At 50.0% G+C, this 17,510-nt stretch overlaps 1 protein-coding gene across 10 annotated transcripts in view; it reads left to right on the plus strand.

Annotated features, from left to right (window-relative positions):
* The window catches only part of DNMT3B (DNA methyltransferase 3 beta), a 38,712-nt gene that overhangs the window by 1,029 nt on the left and 20,173 nt on the right, over positions 1–17,510 (plus strand). For 5 of the 10 annotated variants that reach the window (XR_011530763.1, XM_070588003.1, XM_070588001.1 and 2 more), the window contains exons 2-4: positions 13,117–13,291; positions 14,241–14,302; positions 16,557–16,664. Coding sequence is in view for 7 of the 10 variants with exons in the window: in XM_070588003.1 (XP_070444104.1) it covers positions 13,123–13,291; positions 14,241–14,302; positions 16,557–16,664 (339 nt within the window). In the remaining 3 variants the exon portion in view is untranslated. Of the gene's footprint in view, positions 1–13,116; positions 13,292–14,240; positions 14,303–16,556; positions 17,070–17,510 lie in introns of all 10 variants that reach the window. The other 5 variants (XR_011530764.1, XR_011530765.1, XM_070588002.1 and 2 more) reach the window with 2 other exon arrangements.

The following is a 17,510-nucleotide window of genomic DNA, read 5'->3' on the forward strand; positions in this document are numbered from 1 at the left end:
CGGCCACGCTGCCTGCCCTGGGGGCTCACTTTCTATTTTTCCTCTCTTCCGGGTGTGGCTGGTCCCACTTCGCAAACTCGCAAACTGAGGCCTCAAAACCTCCAGCACCCCCTCCTAGCTCCTAGAAAGGCTTCCGTGCCCGTGTGATTGTTTGTCTGGGGAGAGGGGGTGTTGAGTCCCACTTCTGAGGGGAGAAATTGGAAGTCTGGAAGGACAGCAGGCGGATTTAGCAAGTTAGTAACACGGCGCTGCTCTTGGCCTGGGTTTTCCCGCTGCAGTCGCTCACCTGTGGCGGGCGGGGCTGCAGGAGTGCTGGGCCCAGCCCCAGGTCTGTTTCCAGCTCACCTCCTTCCCTTATCCCCTGGGCTGTGACACTGGCTGGGCCCTGTGCTTCCCCATCCCCCCCAAGCTGAGAGGTATATGAATTAAAGGGAATTAAGGACAGTCTGAACTTTGAACCGCCTCCTGATTTCTGGATGCTGGGCGTTTTGGCGGACTGGTGGCATTTGTTTTTGGGAACCAGATCCCAGCTGGGGCCCTCATTTAGAGGGCCCAGGACGCTTACCTAACTCTGCCCTCCTCCACAGGCCTGCTGTGGCTTCTTGCGCCCCAGCCATTGGAATTCCCAGGTGCAGACTTCATTGTTCTAGAGTTGAGATGATGGTACCTAATTTACAGGGTGGCATACAGTAGTCCCTCAATAAATCCTGCCACTCCTGGCATCATTATCTGGCATGTGGACTAAGTAGGCTACCCTCCTTAGGGGGACACATAGGTCTTTGGGGTGTGTTTAAGTCTGTCCCAGCAAGTCCTGGGCCTTCATTACAGCTGTGAAATAGGAACAATCCTACTAACAGCCCCAGGTTGTGTAAGAATGAAGGCAGTTTTACTCTTGATTGAACCTCTTACCTTCGATGCTCTGGGATGCCTGGATGTAATAGCCGTTGCCACATCGGGCTCCGGTGAGGACTCGGTGCGATGGTGCTTGGCATAGCGGGTGGTGACTGTTGACATCTGTATTAATGAACCAATAGCCCCATTTTTAGGGTGGCCATTGATGAGACTTGGGGATGAAGGGAGGCACCTCTGCTGGCCCCTCCTTTCCTGCCTTCCTCCACCAAGGTACTCTGCTCCTCTGGCTATGAAAGCTTTTCCAAATCATTGTCCTCGATTTGGGAGTTGGCAGGAAGGAGTGCCTTTGTTCCTCTTTTAAAGGAGCCATGGTTTTGTTTTATGGGTTGGGGCCATTTTTGCACCCCCCCCCCACCCAAGCTTGGGTCTACCTTGAAGGCGTAATTGCAGAGCGAAGTGAGATCCTTTACCTTTCATCTTTGGGTGGAGGGGCCTGGGACAAAGGGGCCAGGGCTGGGCTGGCTGCATCCTGCCCCTTAAAGCCATAGGCATAACCCCTACCCCTTGCAAAGGTTGGAAGGAGGGGAGGAGAGGATGGGGAGCTGCAGGGGGCTAAGGGGAGGAGCCAGGGAGATAGGGTGGGGGAGGCCGCTTCTCCTTCCTGTCCTCCAGCCACGTGGGGCCTGTGACTCAGAGGGGCCTGTAGCACCTCATTATTGCAGCCCCAGGGATCCGTTTTCGATGGGGCTGGGGGGTTTGGGCAAATTTTTCATCCTGGAAAACTCACCAGGGGATTGATTCCTTTGTCCTCAGACCAGCTCTCATGCCAGCTGTCCCGCCTCCAGACTCAGACACCTTGTTGGTATCTGATTGGCTAACATCTGCCGCCAATCCTCCTCTTTTTGCTGAGGAAGACTGGCTCTGAGCTCCATGCCCATCTTCCTCTACTTTACATGTGGGACACCTGCCACAGCATGGCTTAACAAGCGGTGCATAGGTCCACACCCGGGATTCGAACCAACGAACCCCGGGCCACTGAAGCAGAACATACGAACTTAACCGCTGCGCCACCGGGCTAGCCCCTCAGACACCTTTTCCAAGTTCATCTGAGATGGTCCTTGATAAATCTGAAACAACTCTTGGGTCCTCCACCATGGCATGTGCCTCCACTCCCCAGCCTTGATTGGTACAGGACATTGGTTGAGTGAGCTTTTTAAAAACCATGAATTCAAGGTGATTTTCAGTTTCTTGGTGGACGAGGGCTGGAGTGCAGAATTCCTCCTTTCCTTTGCAGACCACCCTCTTTGTAGAGTGATGGGCAGACTTGTCTCTTCTTATGGGGGGCTGAGTTTCTCCCTGGGCCCCTTTTACAGCTGATGGTACTGAGGCTCTGGGAGATCCAATCACTTGTGCACCTCAGTGGTTAGCGCTTTCAGAGCATTTTCCCACCTGCCACTGTCCCAGGACACAGTTTGTCCCTCCAGAAGGGAGAAAGCCCAGTGCAAGTGTTCCTGATGTATGTGTCTGTGGCCGTAGGAAGTGGCCTGTTAAACACAGAGGGAGCTGTGCATAGGGCAGCTGTGGTGGGTTACCTTTCTTGGGATTCTTGTTCCCATCTGTGAAGTGGATACAAATAGCACACCTACCCAGGAGAGTTGCTAGGAGGGCCGAATGGAATCCACGGGGGCCTTTTAGCCTAGCAAGGCTTAGTTGCTCATTCAGAAAACAAGGTAGGTGGGGGCCTTAAATATTGTAAAAAGCCTGTTCTCTGTTGGGTCATGTTACTTGTCTGAGGTAATAGACTAAAGGGGCCTGGGGCTTGGAATCAGATCTGGATTTGTATTCCTGTTCACTCCATTTATAAGCTGGTGGCCTGGGCCTCAGTTGCTCCCTCTGTAAAACAGGGATGCTCTGATGGCCACTTTTAAAGGATGTTGAAGTTTAAATCAGTTGAGTCGCTAGATTGGAAAACACTCATACTGAGGATTCCATACTATTGCGTGTTACGTAGTAAACACTCAACTACTGGCAAGTGGTTATTTACTTCCTGAGAGAAGTGCAATCCCAGTGAGCATTCCTGAGTTTTCCAGGGAATAAGCCAAGAATGAGGAAGACCTGTTCTGTGTAGGGAATTGAAAAATTTCAAAGAAATGACATTCACTGTGTTTGGTACAAATGAAAATCAACTTTACCATCTTTCGATGCCAGGAAGAAACTAGTCATCACCTGTAATCTCACAGTGCCAAGGTAATCAATGTTTCACTTTCTTTTTGGGGCCTCTCAGTTTCCTCTAGAGTTGGAGAAAAATGTAGATAGTGTCAGGAGCCCTTCCTAAATGAAGGGACGAGGACCCAAGGCAGATAGAGCTCAATTGGCGAGGTCTTCTGAGGGCACTGCGGTCCCCACTCGGGCTGGCTTTCCAAGCAGGGGCAGGACCGTTTTGGGGAGCAGTGGGAAGAGAGTCTTTGGGATCTGCAGACATTGTGTCTTCTGCTCTTGTCCTCTCACCAGCCCTCCTGACCAAGCTGCCGAAATCTCTTCCCCGGCAGAGATTTCCATTCATTCCAACAGTGCGGTCCGTGGCCTCTGCCCCAGTGCAAACTTCTGCCTGGCCTCATCTCTACCTTCCTCTCTGCTTTTTCAGTTTTGTGACTTGAGGATCAAACTTATTTTCCAGAAAATGGTCTTTTATAGTCTTTGAAATTTGTGGTAGAGCAGTAGCTATTGAAAGGTTCTGAGCAGGAAATTAGAAGTGCATTTCCAAAAATGACTGAGAGCTGATGGATGGGAGAGAAACATTGTCAGTGGGGAAAGGTTCTTAACCAGTAAATTTCCTTTTTGGGACGGGTTGATGCTGACCAGGTGTGTGGAGGTGGTGCAGGGGGAGGAGGGCCCACCGTGGTTGGGGGCTCCTATCCTAAGGTTGAGGGAACAAATTTCCTTGGATCATCACCTCCCTTGTTTTTTTCTGCCTTCGTTCTACAGCTCTTATTAATAAATCGGACGTTGAGTCTCCTGGCTGCTGGAGTTGTCTTTGACCACTTGTCCTTATGTTCTGCTTTCCCAGCAATGTTCTCAGCTTCCAACCCCTACATTTGAACGTTTGTCTTTCATATTTTGAAGAGTTCTTGTCCTACAAATTCCATTTATAGTGGTGTCCTCAGCTTGGTTTTCCATACGTCTTTTACATCTCTGAGAATATTAATTCTAATGTTTAGTGCTCCCTCTGATATTTGTTTCTCAGGGTGTTTTTTTTTTAGTGTTTTCATTTTTTTATTTAAACAGTAATTCTCCTTTTTTGTTTAAGATCTTTTCCTTTTTCTCCCCAAAGCCCACCAGTACATAGTTGTGTATTTTTAGTTGTGGGCCCTTCTAGTTGTGGCGTGTGGGATGCTGCCTCAGATGGCCTGATGAGCGGTGCCATGTCCGCGACCAGGATCCGAACCAGTGAAACCCCGGCCCGCCGAAGCAGAGCGCTCGAAGTTAACCACTCGGCTAGGGGGCCGGCCCCTACTGTTTTCATTTTAATATTTAAGTTTGGAGCTTTATCTCTATATTTGAGAGGGACCAAAATTGTCTGTGGGACTTGAAAAATGAAGGGTTTCTTTGTGGGACGGTGATTTGAAATTGTTTTTGGGTCTCCCCCAGTCTGAAGGACTCTCGCTGCTGTTGGGTGTGTCTTACTCCTCAGAGCAAAGGAATCATCCAGTGCCCTGCTGGGAGGCACAGGCCTGGCACAGGGACAGGGTGTAGGCACAGGGCACAGGGCATTCTCAGGCTGCCATCAGTCCCTGCCCTCCCTCAGGTGTCTCGTGTGGCAGCCGAGGTGGAGGAGGAGTGGTTGCCTCTTGAACGGGCTGAGGAAGGGGTCCTGGGGGATCCCGAACTTTCTTTTCCCTGCAGCCCCACCTTCTGAGGTTAACTGGGCCTCTTCCTAACCTGCATTTATTTTCCAGTTACATTTGTTTCCTGTTGCCAGTGGACATGCTTGGGCCACAGCTGGGGCTGCAACCCAGACTTCACTGGACTCCAGCTCCTGGAGAAGGGCTGATGCTGTCTTGGTCCGTGTTCCCAGCAGCCAGCACAGTGCTGGGCCCCCCTAGCCTCCTGGCAGCAAAAGCGGGCATTGCTCTGCCCGAGTGTCACGCAGCTGCAGCCCTAGAACCTGGAGGAGACGCTGAGGTTGAGCAGCAGGAAGCTGGCTCCCCTGGGACACGTGGGAAATGGGGTGTAACTAGGCTAGATGCCTGAACAGGCAGGTGCTGTTGGCAGAGATTTTCTGGGTTGTCTGGGTTCCATAAGAGGCGGTGTGCAACTAGATGATAGGATTTGGGTAATTCTGAGCAAGCGTGCATAGATGTGTGGGCCAGTCTTGTCCCCTTGAGCTCTTGTTCAAAGGCTATCTGTAGTGTAAGAGCAGTGCAGGTTTCAGGGTGACCCAGCCTTGTTATTAACTCAGCTGTCCCCTAACTTTCCCTGCCACCCTCCTTTCTCCGGCTGGCAGCTCCATGAGGACAGGGCTGTTCTGCCTTTATCCGCCTTTGATTCTCAGTGTTGAGCATGTCCTGAAGCATAGCAGGAACTCCTGTCTGAGTGGACAAGAGTAGCCTTTGCCAGTATCCTGATCTGTCCTAGGATATTCTGTGTTGAGCTGTGAGCACAGTGCAGAGTAAATGCTCAATATTAAGTGTGATTGTCCCCGTTAGCTAACTCCACACAGCTTTCAGGGAGTGGAGTCTGGACTGAAATGCTGTGACACCTCTCTGAGACCTTTCCCTCTACCTGACTTGGCCCCACAGAACTGGCGGGAGGTGCAGATGCGTTGGCTTACGGGCCTCTGTGGGCCTGTTTCACCACTGTGTTCAGAGGCAGACCCCAACCCCTACCAGGTAACCGGCTGGTTTCTTAGAAAGTGGTTTACGTGAGATCTCATGGGCTTTTTAAAGGCAATTTCAGTGTGCAGTTCCTTTTGTTTTAACCTCACGTAGTTAAAGATTTTTTTCTTGTAACAAGAACTTTTAAGATCTACTCTCTTAGCAACTTTCAAATATACAATACAGTATTGTTAACTATAGTCACCAGGCTGTATATTACATTCCCAGGACTTACTTATCTTATAACTCGAAGTTTGTATCTTTTGACCACCTTTAGCCACTTCCCCCACCACCTACCACCTAGTTTTTCTTAATATTGTAAAGATTTTGTTTTTTTAAAATAAGTGATACACAAGGTCTTATTTTCTGCTTATGGTGGAGATGATCTGGAGGTCCTCCCACGTTGAAACGACTAGGAATACTGTCTAAATTTATTTGCATGCATAGAAAAGAAATCTAGCAGCCAGGAGACAGAACTAGAAATGAGAAAATGCAACTAAGGGATGTTCAAGACTTTGGAAGAGAAATTGACAAATTTTTTTTTTTAAGACTTTATCTTTTCCTTTTTCTCCCAAATCCCCCAAGTACATAGTTGCATATTTTAGTTGTGGATCCTTCTAGTTGTGGCATGTGGGACGCCGCCTCAGCATGGCCTGACAAGCGGTGCCATGTCCACGCCCAGGATCCAAACCAGTGAAACCCTGGGCCACCGAAGCAGAGCACGCGAACTTAACCACTCGGCCACAAGGCCGGCCCCTGACAAAACTTTTTAATAAGATTGGCAGGCTGGCCCTGGCAGGTGTGAGCACTTACTCTACAGCTATGATGGTTAAAAGGGGTGGCAAGAGAGAAATACCAAAAAGAAAAGTGAGCCCAGAAACATCCCACGTATACAGGAGAACTTGATAAAAGAGGTGGGGTGGGACATACTTGTTATGATAGGTGTCTGGTTTTCCTTATAGTGAAAAATGAGATCCCTGCCTCGTGCTGTGTACAGATAACTTTAGATGACTAAACATGAATGGCTATTCTCAAAGGGAGAAATGTTTCTTGGGCAGTGGTGTTTTAAAGGTCTGCTTTCTGATAAAAAAAAGTAACATGGGCAAATAATAGTCACTTCCCCCATAAGCTGCCTTAGTATGAGGCCTAATATTTTTACAGTTAGAAAAAAAACTGGAGGAACATGGCTTCATGCATGTGCTAACATTAACAAATGGGGTGTATTGTTACCCGGACTTTTACAATTTTCCATGGCTTCATCTAACAATAGTTACCTCATTCTTTGCCTCTCCTGTAGCATTCCCTAGTATGGCTGCATGTAATTTAGCCTGTCTGTTATTGATGGTCATTTGCAGCTTTGCTGTGACGAGCAGGACAGCAGTGACCATCCTTGCACACAGGTCTTGGTGAGAGCTTTGGGTGGGGTCTGTTCATAGCAGTAGAATCCTGTAACAGGATAGGGACATTTGACATGTTAGATCACCATGTCAGATTGCCAACTTAAACGCTGGAGCGATACCCTCACTGCATCGGTATATGTGGCTGGGTTGAGATTTAAGCATTGGCTGTAGCAACAGGTGCAGCTTCCTGTGAGGGGCAGAGCTGAAGCAATGGCTTTTGAGAATATTGGTCTCTTTTCTTCCCATACCCCCTAGAGAACAGAGGGCTGTTTGGCTCTATTTTTGTCAAGGGTCACGTGGCCACAGGAGTGGGCATCTCAGCTCCCAGAATCCCTTGATCCTTAATGGTACCCCACCCATCATTCTTTGACTTACCCTTGGCTTCCCTCTCCACATTTGCCCATGCTTCCAAGGGTTTCTCAAATTGTAGGGGAAGGGAGTGTGTGCTTGCATTTTGTTTACATAGGGTAAATAGTTGCACTCTAGGCTCCAGTTTAAGTTGCAATAGCTTTTTGTATCTTTCTGTATGTTCCTAGGTTGTTTTTTTTTTTGTGGTTTATCCAAAAGGTAGTGGTTTATAATTTTATTCCAGTCCATTGATAAACGTCTAGGTGTTAGTGTTTTGCTATTAGGAGCAATGCTGCGGAAACACCCTGAAGCCAACTTTTTGCTCTTACCCCATTTGACCCTTAGTTAGATCAATGCTTTTGGTAATTCTAGCAAATATACCAAGCCTCAGCTTTTACTATACGATGACAGTGGTGCATGTAGCCATGACCTGGAGGCATTGAGCAATTCTCTAAACGCCTTCTGAATCATCAAGGATGGAGGGGTGCTTCCCTACGTGAGACAGAGCTGGGAAGTCCAGCAAGAAGGCACACGAGCATGCACCTGAGAGTCCAGGTCTCAGGGTTTTGTCATCTACTTTGGGCTCCTTAGCACTAAAAGCAGCCAGGTAATTAGATGGGATCACTTCATTTCACAGATGACAAAACTGGGCTTTTGAGAAAAACATTTGAGGGCTTTTTCTTTCCTCTTTCCTGTGAATCTCATCTACTCTGGAATGTAGTGAGGATTCCTTTTCAGGCAAAGGCACGGAACTCAGACCTTGGGATCTGCCACCAGCCAGGTGGTGGCCTGTTCCAGCCCAGCCCCCTTCCTTTGTGACCCCGCCGACTCTGCTGCCTGGGGGCCTCCCCTCCTCTCCACTCACCTGGGTGAGGTGTCCCTCCTCAGACTTAACTCTGTGGCTGTACTTAGCACGTTTTTCAGATGTCTTTAAGATCTGTCTCCTGGATTAGGCCTAAATCTCCATCACTTAGTTGCCGTGTGAGCCTGGGCAAGGGATCTGCTGATCTGTTTCCTCTGAGCTTCTGTTTACTCCTCTGCAAAATGGGGGTTCATAAGAGTTCCTCTTTTTGTGAAGTACATAATATTTGCTCCATTTCAGCTATTCTTTTGCAATGCTGGACGATGGGAACTGCTAAGAAAGACTGGAGCAATTCAAGGGGAGGATTCAGGAGTCTCGATTTCCCCTCCACAGGCTGTGCAGAAGGGAATTTTTTAAATAGGGGAGGTAGGAATATCTTTCAACCACTCCCTTTTTACTTCAACAAATCTCTAAGCTCTGGGGGACTGACAGTGAGGCAGGGATGCCCAAGTGACCCCCCCCCCCACTTCCCCATCATGCCCACGTCCCCCCCTTCCTGCATTGTGAGTTTAATTAATGCAATTAACATTTACAAGGTGCTGTGAAATAGCTCTGCTGGTGCCAGGCTGGAGGAAATAAATGACATCACTTCTCAGCTTTATAGCTGAATTGGGGGGGTGTCCCTGGGCCTACTCCCTGAGTCTAATTGGGGGTGCCACCCACCCTTCTGTCTGCCACATTGCATTTGGACACGTCTGACCTGGTTCAGTCGGGACACAAGCACCCTGCACTAATGAGGCAGGGCCTTGCCGGGAGAACCTTGCGGGTGAGCCCACCCCGCACTGCTTCCCACCCCCAAGTCACATGTTGGACCCCGGCCTCTGGGAAAGGGTCAGAGTTCGCCCCACATCACTAGGTTGGACCTCCATCTCCTGTGAAGGTACATACTTATCCGGAGTATCATGTCCCTCAGCCATAATGCTCCCATAGCCCCTGGGATGGATGACGCATTGTTTATAACTTTATAATTCTCATCTGCCTTGTCTCAGGCACAGCAGTTCCAAGCACGTGCCCTGAACTGCCTGGGCATGAGTCTTGACTCTGCCACTTGGTTGGGTGACAATTCGTCTGAGCCTGTTGAGAGCAGGTTGACAACAGGACCTGCCTTGGGATGGGGTGGGGGGGTTAAGAGATGTCCCCACCGTCTTGAGCTTACAGTAGGGGCAGCGGCATGGCAAGGCGCCATTCTAAAACTAGTCTGTCAGTCCCTCTGGAACAATCCCTTAGGAAAGCGCCACCTATTTCGGGGATAATGCAGCCAGTTCATCCTCCAGCACTGGAACCATCACACTAGATAAAACAGTTGACGTGAGTTGGAGGCTGTGTTATCCAGGACCTGCCAATCTTGAATCACGAGAAGCCAAACAGATATGTGGGAAGAGGTGAGGGGGACTTGTATCTACCACAACACACCGGTCCCTGGGGGAAATTCTTCCCAGTGCCGAGAGCATCTAGTTAAATCTGTGTTTCTTATTTAACTTCCTCCAGATTTGATGTGAACACTTCAAGTCACATCGGTCAAGTATGTATTATGGTGCTTAACCTGTCTCTGCCTGGGTTTGCTAGTCTGTAAAACAGGGATAATAGGCTGGCCCTTGGTGCAGCGGTTAAGTTTGCACGTTCCACTTTGGTGGCCCGGGGTTCTCTGGTTCGCATCCTGGGTGCAGACATGGCACAGCTTGGCACACCATGCTGTGGTAGGCGTCCCACATATAAAATAGAGGAAGATGGGCACGGATATTAGCTCGGGGCCAGTCTTCCTCAGCAAAAAGAGGAGGATTGGCAGATGTGAGCTCAGGGATAGTCATCCTCAAAAAAAAAAAAAAAAAGCCAAACAAAACCCAGGGATAATAGTCCATACCATATTTAAGGATTACATGAATTAATACAGGTAAAGCTCAGAAGAGGTCCTGGTATATAGTAGTAAACACTGGAAAAAATGACTATTTTCAGGTGAGAGGATTTGTGTATCTACATGGGGAGGGCCGCATTATTACTCTTTGGAGCAGAGGCCTCAGAAAAGCCTTCCTGGCTTTTCAGCTGTGGTTTTTGCAGTCAGGGTAATAAAGAGGCATGCGGTAGGGAGATGGGGAGTGCATCCAGGAGGCGGGAACAGCACCACATGCCCTGAGGCTAGATTTGTTTGGCCTGTGTGTAGAATGTGGATGGCAGGGGGGACTTGAGCTGGGCATCTTTCAATTGCGAGTGCAGGTTCTGGTTGCTAGTGTGTTGTCACAGTGAGGCGGCAAGGGGAGTTAAGGTCATCGCAGACCCAGGGTGATGAAAACCACAGGAGCAGTTTTTTATGGAATCACATTGAATGATGCAACTAGGAGAAGTATTTTGCCTGCCTGGCTCACCCTGGCGCACCCAGGTAGCTGGTGATGCTTACAGCTGGTAGGTTTCCTTCCCGGAATCTTCCTCCAGGGCCGCTGGATCTCGTTCTAGGGGCAGGAGGTTTTTCCTGAATGGGGATCTGGCTTTGGGAAGGTGTTTTGCTGACATGTCCATCTGGCAGGCTGGCAGACAAGTTGGCACTGCTGACGCCCTGGGGGAAGGCCCAAGGAAGTTAATGATTGTCTGGGCTGCAGGCTCTACCTGGGCCTGTCTAGGAAGGAGGCTCCTAAGTGACCCACTTAGGGGCTGTCTGAGGGAACTCTGAGCCCGGGACCAGAGGGAAGTCACACCTCTTCCTTTTGAGTTGCTGACCTGCTACCAGCTCCTGGCCTGAAGACTTGTCTGCCCCCTCCTCTTCCGCAGAGCTCCCCATGGAGGCTCCTGGTATCTTGAACCCCGCGGCGCAGCCTCCCACCCCATGCGAGGCCACCCAGGTTACTTAGTTCACTGGTTTGGCCTGAGGCAAAAACCTGGAAATTAATGATTACTTTGAACCGCTCTCTAGTTTTTCTGGGATTCTGGCTGCTTGGCCTCACAGGAACTGGCCATAGGTCAGCAGCCAGCTTGTTCTTTTGGGTCAGGGTTTGGTGGTGAAAGGGGCTGAGAAGCAGATCAGGCTGAGTCAGGCACTCCCCGCTCTCCCTGGGGCTGGTGAGATTCTTTCACATGTGTTGAGACAAAACAGACCAGAAACTGGGAACCTGCAGACCCTGGTCTGCATGGAGTAGTTAGATGCCACGCTGTACTATGGATGAGAGCACACATTTATAACCAGAACAGAGGTTCTTTAAGGTGCCTGTTAATCACCCAGGGATCTTGTGAGAATGTCCATCCTGATTTCATAGGTCTAGGATGGTGACTGAGATTCTCTGCAGTTCTGACCAGTTCCGGGTGATTCCAAGGGTGCTGGTCCCTGGGCCAAAGGGGGAATAGCAGAAGTCTAGTTGCCCAGCCCCATTCTCAGGAGTGGGATGTGGACAGGTACAGAGGATGGATTTGGGATCCCACGTGACATTGCAAATCCGCCCGGGGGCGCTGCAGTCCTCTTCAGACTGAGCCCCTTAGCGCCCCCTGGTGGGTGTGGTGCCACCGTCTGCGCTGCAGCACCCAGCCCGCTAGCTTAGGTGCAGCTTCTAGAAGGTACTCTGGGAAGCTGGCGTGGGTCTTCAGGCACCATGTGGTGGGTCCGTGAGTTGGGGCACCAGGGCAGGGAGTGCTCAGTGCCCTCAGACAGCCGTCTGCTGGGGAAGCTTTTTCCAAGCAGGGTTCCAGGACAAGGGTGTGACTCCAAATACCTCTGGAGCTGTTTGGGGGAAACTGAGGAATGGGAGTCTGGGGGCCTTCCCTTGTAGCTAGGCTCTATTTTGGCCTTGACCCCACCTCTTTGATGTGATTTTTGACTTTGGAGACTAACCCAGTCTGTGTCAGTTTTCCTTTTCTATAAAATGGGCCCACCATCCCATTACGAAACAATGAGAAAAAGGTGCAGGTTCTTCTTAGAGCCAACAAATGTTGCAGGCAGTGGGCCAGGTCAAGGTCCCGCAGCCCTTCAACCCATCCCTGACCTGAGCTGCTTTTAGCCCAGTGGCCTAGGGATGATGCAGTGACCAGGAGGGGCAGCAGGGGGGAGACAAAGGCCCAGAGGTGGGGTGAGGCTGGAGCAGATGGGAGCATGCCTCTTGTTAACTGCCCCAGTCCTTCCCCAGGCCGCCTTCATCCCTTCCCTTCTTGGGAACTTGGGACTGTGAGCCCCAGCTGGTGAGGGAGGAGGGGAGTGAATGACAGGCCAGCAGACCAATGGGCCCTGGAGGTTGGGGTGAGGCGGGGCTTGTGCTGCCATGGAGAGGAGAGAAGCTGTTCTGTGGGGGAGGAGGGGGCGGGTGGGAAGAGGACCTGGAGATTGAGGGGAAGGGAGAGAGCAAACAAAGGGGTCAGGAGGGAAAATAATGCACTGGCTTCCTGAGGCCCTGCGGAGGCTGGGCAGGGAGAGAGGGCCAGGGGCAGAGGGGACCAAGGCTGGAGGCAGGCAGGCCGGGGCAGACGGGTCCTAAATGGCATTGTTTGAAGTGGCCGGCTAATTGCACAGAGCAGCCTGAGCCTCAGACCCTGGCCCAGCCCCCTCCTCTGTCCTGGGTGCTGGCGGCTGAGCCTTCGGGCCGCCTGGCCACATGGAACCAAGTCCTGAGCCTCCGAGTTTGGTGAGGGGGGCAGGCTATGGGGGGCAGCCTGGGTGGGGTCCTTGGGCAGGAGGATCACCTTGAGAATATGTCATGGGGCCTCTTTTGGCCTGAAGGCATAGAGGCATTGGCGGGAGGTTTGGGGATGTGCTGCCCCCTCGTGCCCTTGTCTCCCTGCTGCCCTGTCCATTCTGGCCCTCCCACAGGAAACAATGAAGGGAGACACCAGACAGCTCAACAGAGAGGAGGACGCCAGCGGGAGGGAAGACTCCATCATCACCAATGGGGGCTGCAGCGACCAGTCTTCTGATTCCAAGGACGCACCCTCGCCCCCCATCCTGGAGGCTATCAGCACCCCGGAGATCAGAGGTGGCCTCAGAGGTGGCCGGGCCTTTGGGGAGGAGGGGTGGGGCAGGCACAGCAGACCACAGCTGGGACGTGTGCCTCCCAGCAGGCCAGCAGACTCAAGTCAGGTTGTGGGGAGAGGGTCTGTCTGACAACCTCCACCACATCCACCGGGGAAGGGAAGAGGATGTAGGCAGAGCCAAGCCCATCTCGCATCCCTGCCCACAGCCCCTGGCCTCCCTACTCTCTCACCTCAGCTGGGGCTCTTGCGGAGGTGACCCCAAGGTGATGATCCTTGTCCTTTTCTAGTCATGATGGGGGTGGTCACAGCATAGGCTTGGGTCTTTGATGGCCCTTCTGCAGTCGCACCCCTTTCCCCTCACAGTTGGGACAGGTGGGGAGGGTCTGAGGCTTGTTCCCTCCCTGGGCTGTTCCCAGTTCAGAGCAGCTGAAATTCCTCCCCACTGAGATTTTTCTGACCTAGCTGGTTTGGAACCACTCATATTGTCCTATCCCGTTGTTGAGAACGCCTAGAGCTGTGCCGTCCAATAGAACTTTCTGTGAGTGAAGCTGTTCTCTTTCTGCATCAATCACGACTACCGCCATCAGCCACATATGAGTGCTTGAAATGGGGCTGATGACAGGTACTGGACTGTCCATTTAAGTGTAGTCAGTGGCCACTGAGTTGGGATGCATAGTTCTGGAAGGAATTCGATGCCTTCCCTCCTGAGTACCTTCAGTACCGTTTTGGGTCCTATGATGTGTCTGGCCCTGTGCCCTGTTGCCTTATGGATATATTGAGGGGACTACAGGACCTGAGGGGCTAGGAATTAACCCCTGAGTATGCCAGTGGGTATAGGGAGACCCGAGGCCACAGCTCTGGGGTGACGCCACATAGGACACCCTATCAGTCAGGGAAGACATGGCTGCTGCCCAGCCTGGCGCTGCCCCTTCCTCAAAACAGACTCCGATTCTTCATCCACAGGCCGAAGATCAAGCTCGCGACTGTCCAGGAGGGAGGTCTCCAGCCTGCTAAGTTACACTCAGGTACAGGCTCTACTCTCCCTTTTTCAGTGTTCATGGGAATTCCCTTTAGCTTTCATTAAATGGCAAACCTGAGGCACACTAGGCTGATACCCAATAAATACTTGTTGGATGACAAATTTGAACACTGCGGGGCACACAGGGGGCATCAGACGACCTCACTTAGGATGGCATCTGCTGTCATCATGTGTGAAGCATTTTTAATCATAAACATTTATTTTACTAAATTATGGTGTTTTTTACTAGATGCTTCTTGCACATTTTTTTTTAAAGATTTTATTTTTCTTTTTTCTCCCCAAAGTCCCCCGGTACATAGTTGTGTACTTTTAGTTGTGGGTCCCTCCAGTTGTGCCATGTGGGATGCCGCCTCAGCATGGCTTGACAAGTGGTGCCATGTCCACACCTAGGATCCGAACTGGCGAAACCCTGGACCGCCGAAGCAGAGCACACGAACTTAACCACTTGGCCACGGGGCTGGCCCCTCTTGCACATTTTTTGAAATTATTTTTTTCTCAATCTGGATGATCAGTTACATTGATATATTTCTATTGTAGCAAACTGTCCTCTTATTCCTAGAATGAGTCCGACTAGGCCATGGTATGTTTTGAATTTGACTGACGTTAGCATCTTTTCATGAATAAAATGGATGTATGATTTTATTTTTTGTAATCTGTGTCTGGTTTTGATATCAGGGTTATGTGGCCTCAAGGAATTTTGTTTTGCACATTGGAAAGAACTTGCCCGACTTATTTTATGGAATTTTTAATAATCACTTTAACACTTGGTGCAATATCAAGGTTCCTACATGATGAATATTCTTTCAAGTTACAGTTTTTCTATAATTTTTTTTATTCCTGAGCTTATTTATACCTTATATCTTGTTATTAATCATACTAGAGTTTTGTCCATTTGGCTACTCTTTTCAAAAGAACAAGTGTCAGCTGATGGAGGCAAAGTCATGCACATTAAGTCTTGGACAAATGAAAACCCAGTGTCATACAGCTTCTCTGGTGGAGAGCAACCAGTGGGCAACCAGGTGATGGGAAAGGAGAGCTGCGTGGAGAGTCAGGGCTGGGTCAGAGGCTCACGACAGCTGTTTGCTTCTTCTGTGCCCGGCCTTGGGCTAAGTGTGCATTATTTGATTCTCACCACAACCCTGCTGTGCTATGAGGGAAGTACTGATGTTCCAATTTTGCAGAGGAGTGGACTCACTCAAGGCCACGCAGTTAGTTGGCAAGTGAAAAGTCAAGTTCTTAACACTCCTGCTAGACCTTGGGCCGCTCACCTCTGCTCTAGTTTTTGCGCTATTTTTGTTGGGTTGTGGTGTGTGGCATGGGCATGAACTTGGAGGTCGTCATGATTTGACGCAGAGTTGTTGGCAGTTATTCCTCGTCATTAAGAAGCGTTGTATCAAGAAGCATCTCCCTGGAGCAGCAGGCCTATGATTTCTCCCAGGCGTTACTGATTGTGAAAATGACCAGGTCTCCTGGCTAGGCGTAACAAATCAGTCTAACTAAGGCATAGACACAGAAGCCTTCACAATGCATATGGCATTTACACCCTTTCTTTGGTTTTCTGATTCCACTGGAGTTTTATCTTTCAATCATGTCTTGAATTCATGATCCCAAGATGAGCCGTTGTAAAATCTTTTTGGAACGAAATGAGGTTGTTGAAAATATTTTTGGAGGCTGGCCCTGTGGCATAGTGGTTAAGTTCAGTGCGCTCTGCTTCGGCGGCCTGGGTTTGTGGGTTTGCTTCCCAGGCATAGGCCTACATCACTTGTCAGCAGCCGTGCTGTGGCAGCATCCCATATATAAAATACAGGAGGACTGGCACAGATGTTGGCTCAGGGCACATCTTCCTCAAAAAAGAAAAGAGGGTAGGGGCCAGCCCGGTGATACAGCAATTAAGTTCGCATGTTCTGCTTCTCAGAGGCCCGGGGTTCGCCGGTTGGGATCCCGGGTGGGGCATGGCACTGCTTGGCAAAAGCCATGCTGTGGTAGGCATCCCACGTAGAAAATAGAGGAAGATGGGCAAGGATGTTAGCTTAGGGCCAGTCTTCCTCAGCAAAAAGAGGAGGATTGCAGTAGTTAGCTAAGGGCTAATCTTCCTCAAAAAAAATGTAAAAAAATTTTTTTAGGTCACTTGGACCTATATTATGATTGATTTCAATATGATTGACTCTTCACTTTTAAATTATTTTGGTTATGGGACTCTTAGTTAACATCCTAAAGTTCATAATGTTTCATTTATAAAGGATCTGACGGGTGATGGAGATGGCGAGGGGGAAGACGGAGATGGTTCCGACACACCAGTGATGCCGAAACTCTTCCGTGAAACCAGGACTCGGTCTGAAAGCCCAGCTGTGAGTCCCCGCCACCCAGCCAGGGCCCCTCCAACCACTCAGACCTGCGTAAAAAAACATGTCTTGGATCTCCCTGGGGGAGCTCCGAAGAAAGAGATGAACAAGATGTTATGAAATTGGAAAGTAGCAGCAAGGCTCATGAAGGATCATTGTGAAGGTTTTCTTTCACATGACAGTTCTGGACACTCTTGGAAGTGACCAAAGGTGCTGGGGTTGCAGGTGGATGGCTCAGTTGCCAATTCCCTTTGGGAGCCACCTCTAGGTGGATTATGTGACTTTAAGTTTGACTGGAAATGGGAAGGCAGCTATTGCTCATGGTCACCCAGCCCGTTACAGAGACCAGGTGGATACTGGTAACCAGTGCATCTCACACAGCACATGATGTGTCTTATCCCCTTTTTACAGGTGACAGAAGATTCTGATAACTTACCCAAGCCTAAACATTAACTCTTGTGTGCAGGATTTGAATACAGGTCTACAACACTCAAGTTCATGCCACATTGAGGAAGCCTAAGGGCTTCTCATCCGTCTTGATGATCCAGTGCCTTCCTGAGAATGCAACAGTTTTTCTAATGCTTTCTGGAAAGAAAATGATTGGTTTAGAGTAAACTTGGATTTTATTTTTCAATTCAACTTGCAGGTGGCAGTTTCAACTGTGACAGGCAGAGTGGGATCTACTGTGGATTGTCGGGCACCCTTGCCCCTTATCCCATTAACTGGGGGCTTTCTGGATGGGAAGTTACCAGGCTAGAGCCCCCACCTACCTAACCACCTTGTTCACTTCCGTTGACCTGAGGCTACCTCACAAGGCCAGTCCTCTTGGCCCCCGGCCTGAGACCTGTGCCT

Source organism: Equus przewalskii, chromosome 21, assembly GCF_037783145.1.
Source record: "Equus przewalskii isolate Varuska chromosome 21, EquPr2, whole genome shotgun sequence".
In the NCBI taxonomy this organism is placed as follows: Eukaryota; Metazoa; Chordata; class Mammalia; order Perissodactyla; family Equidae; genus Equus; species Equus przewalskii.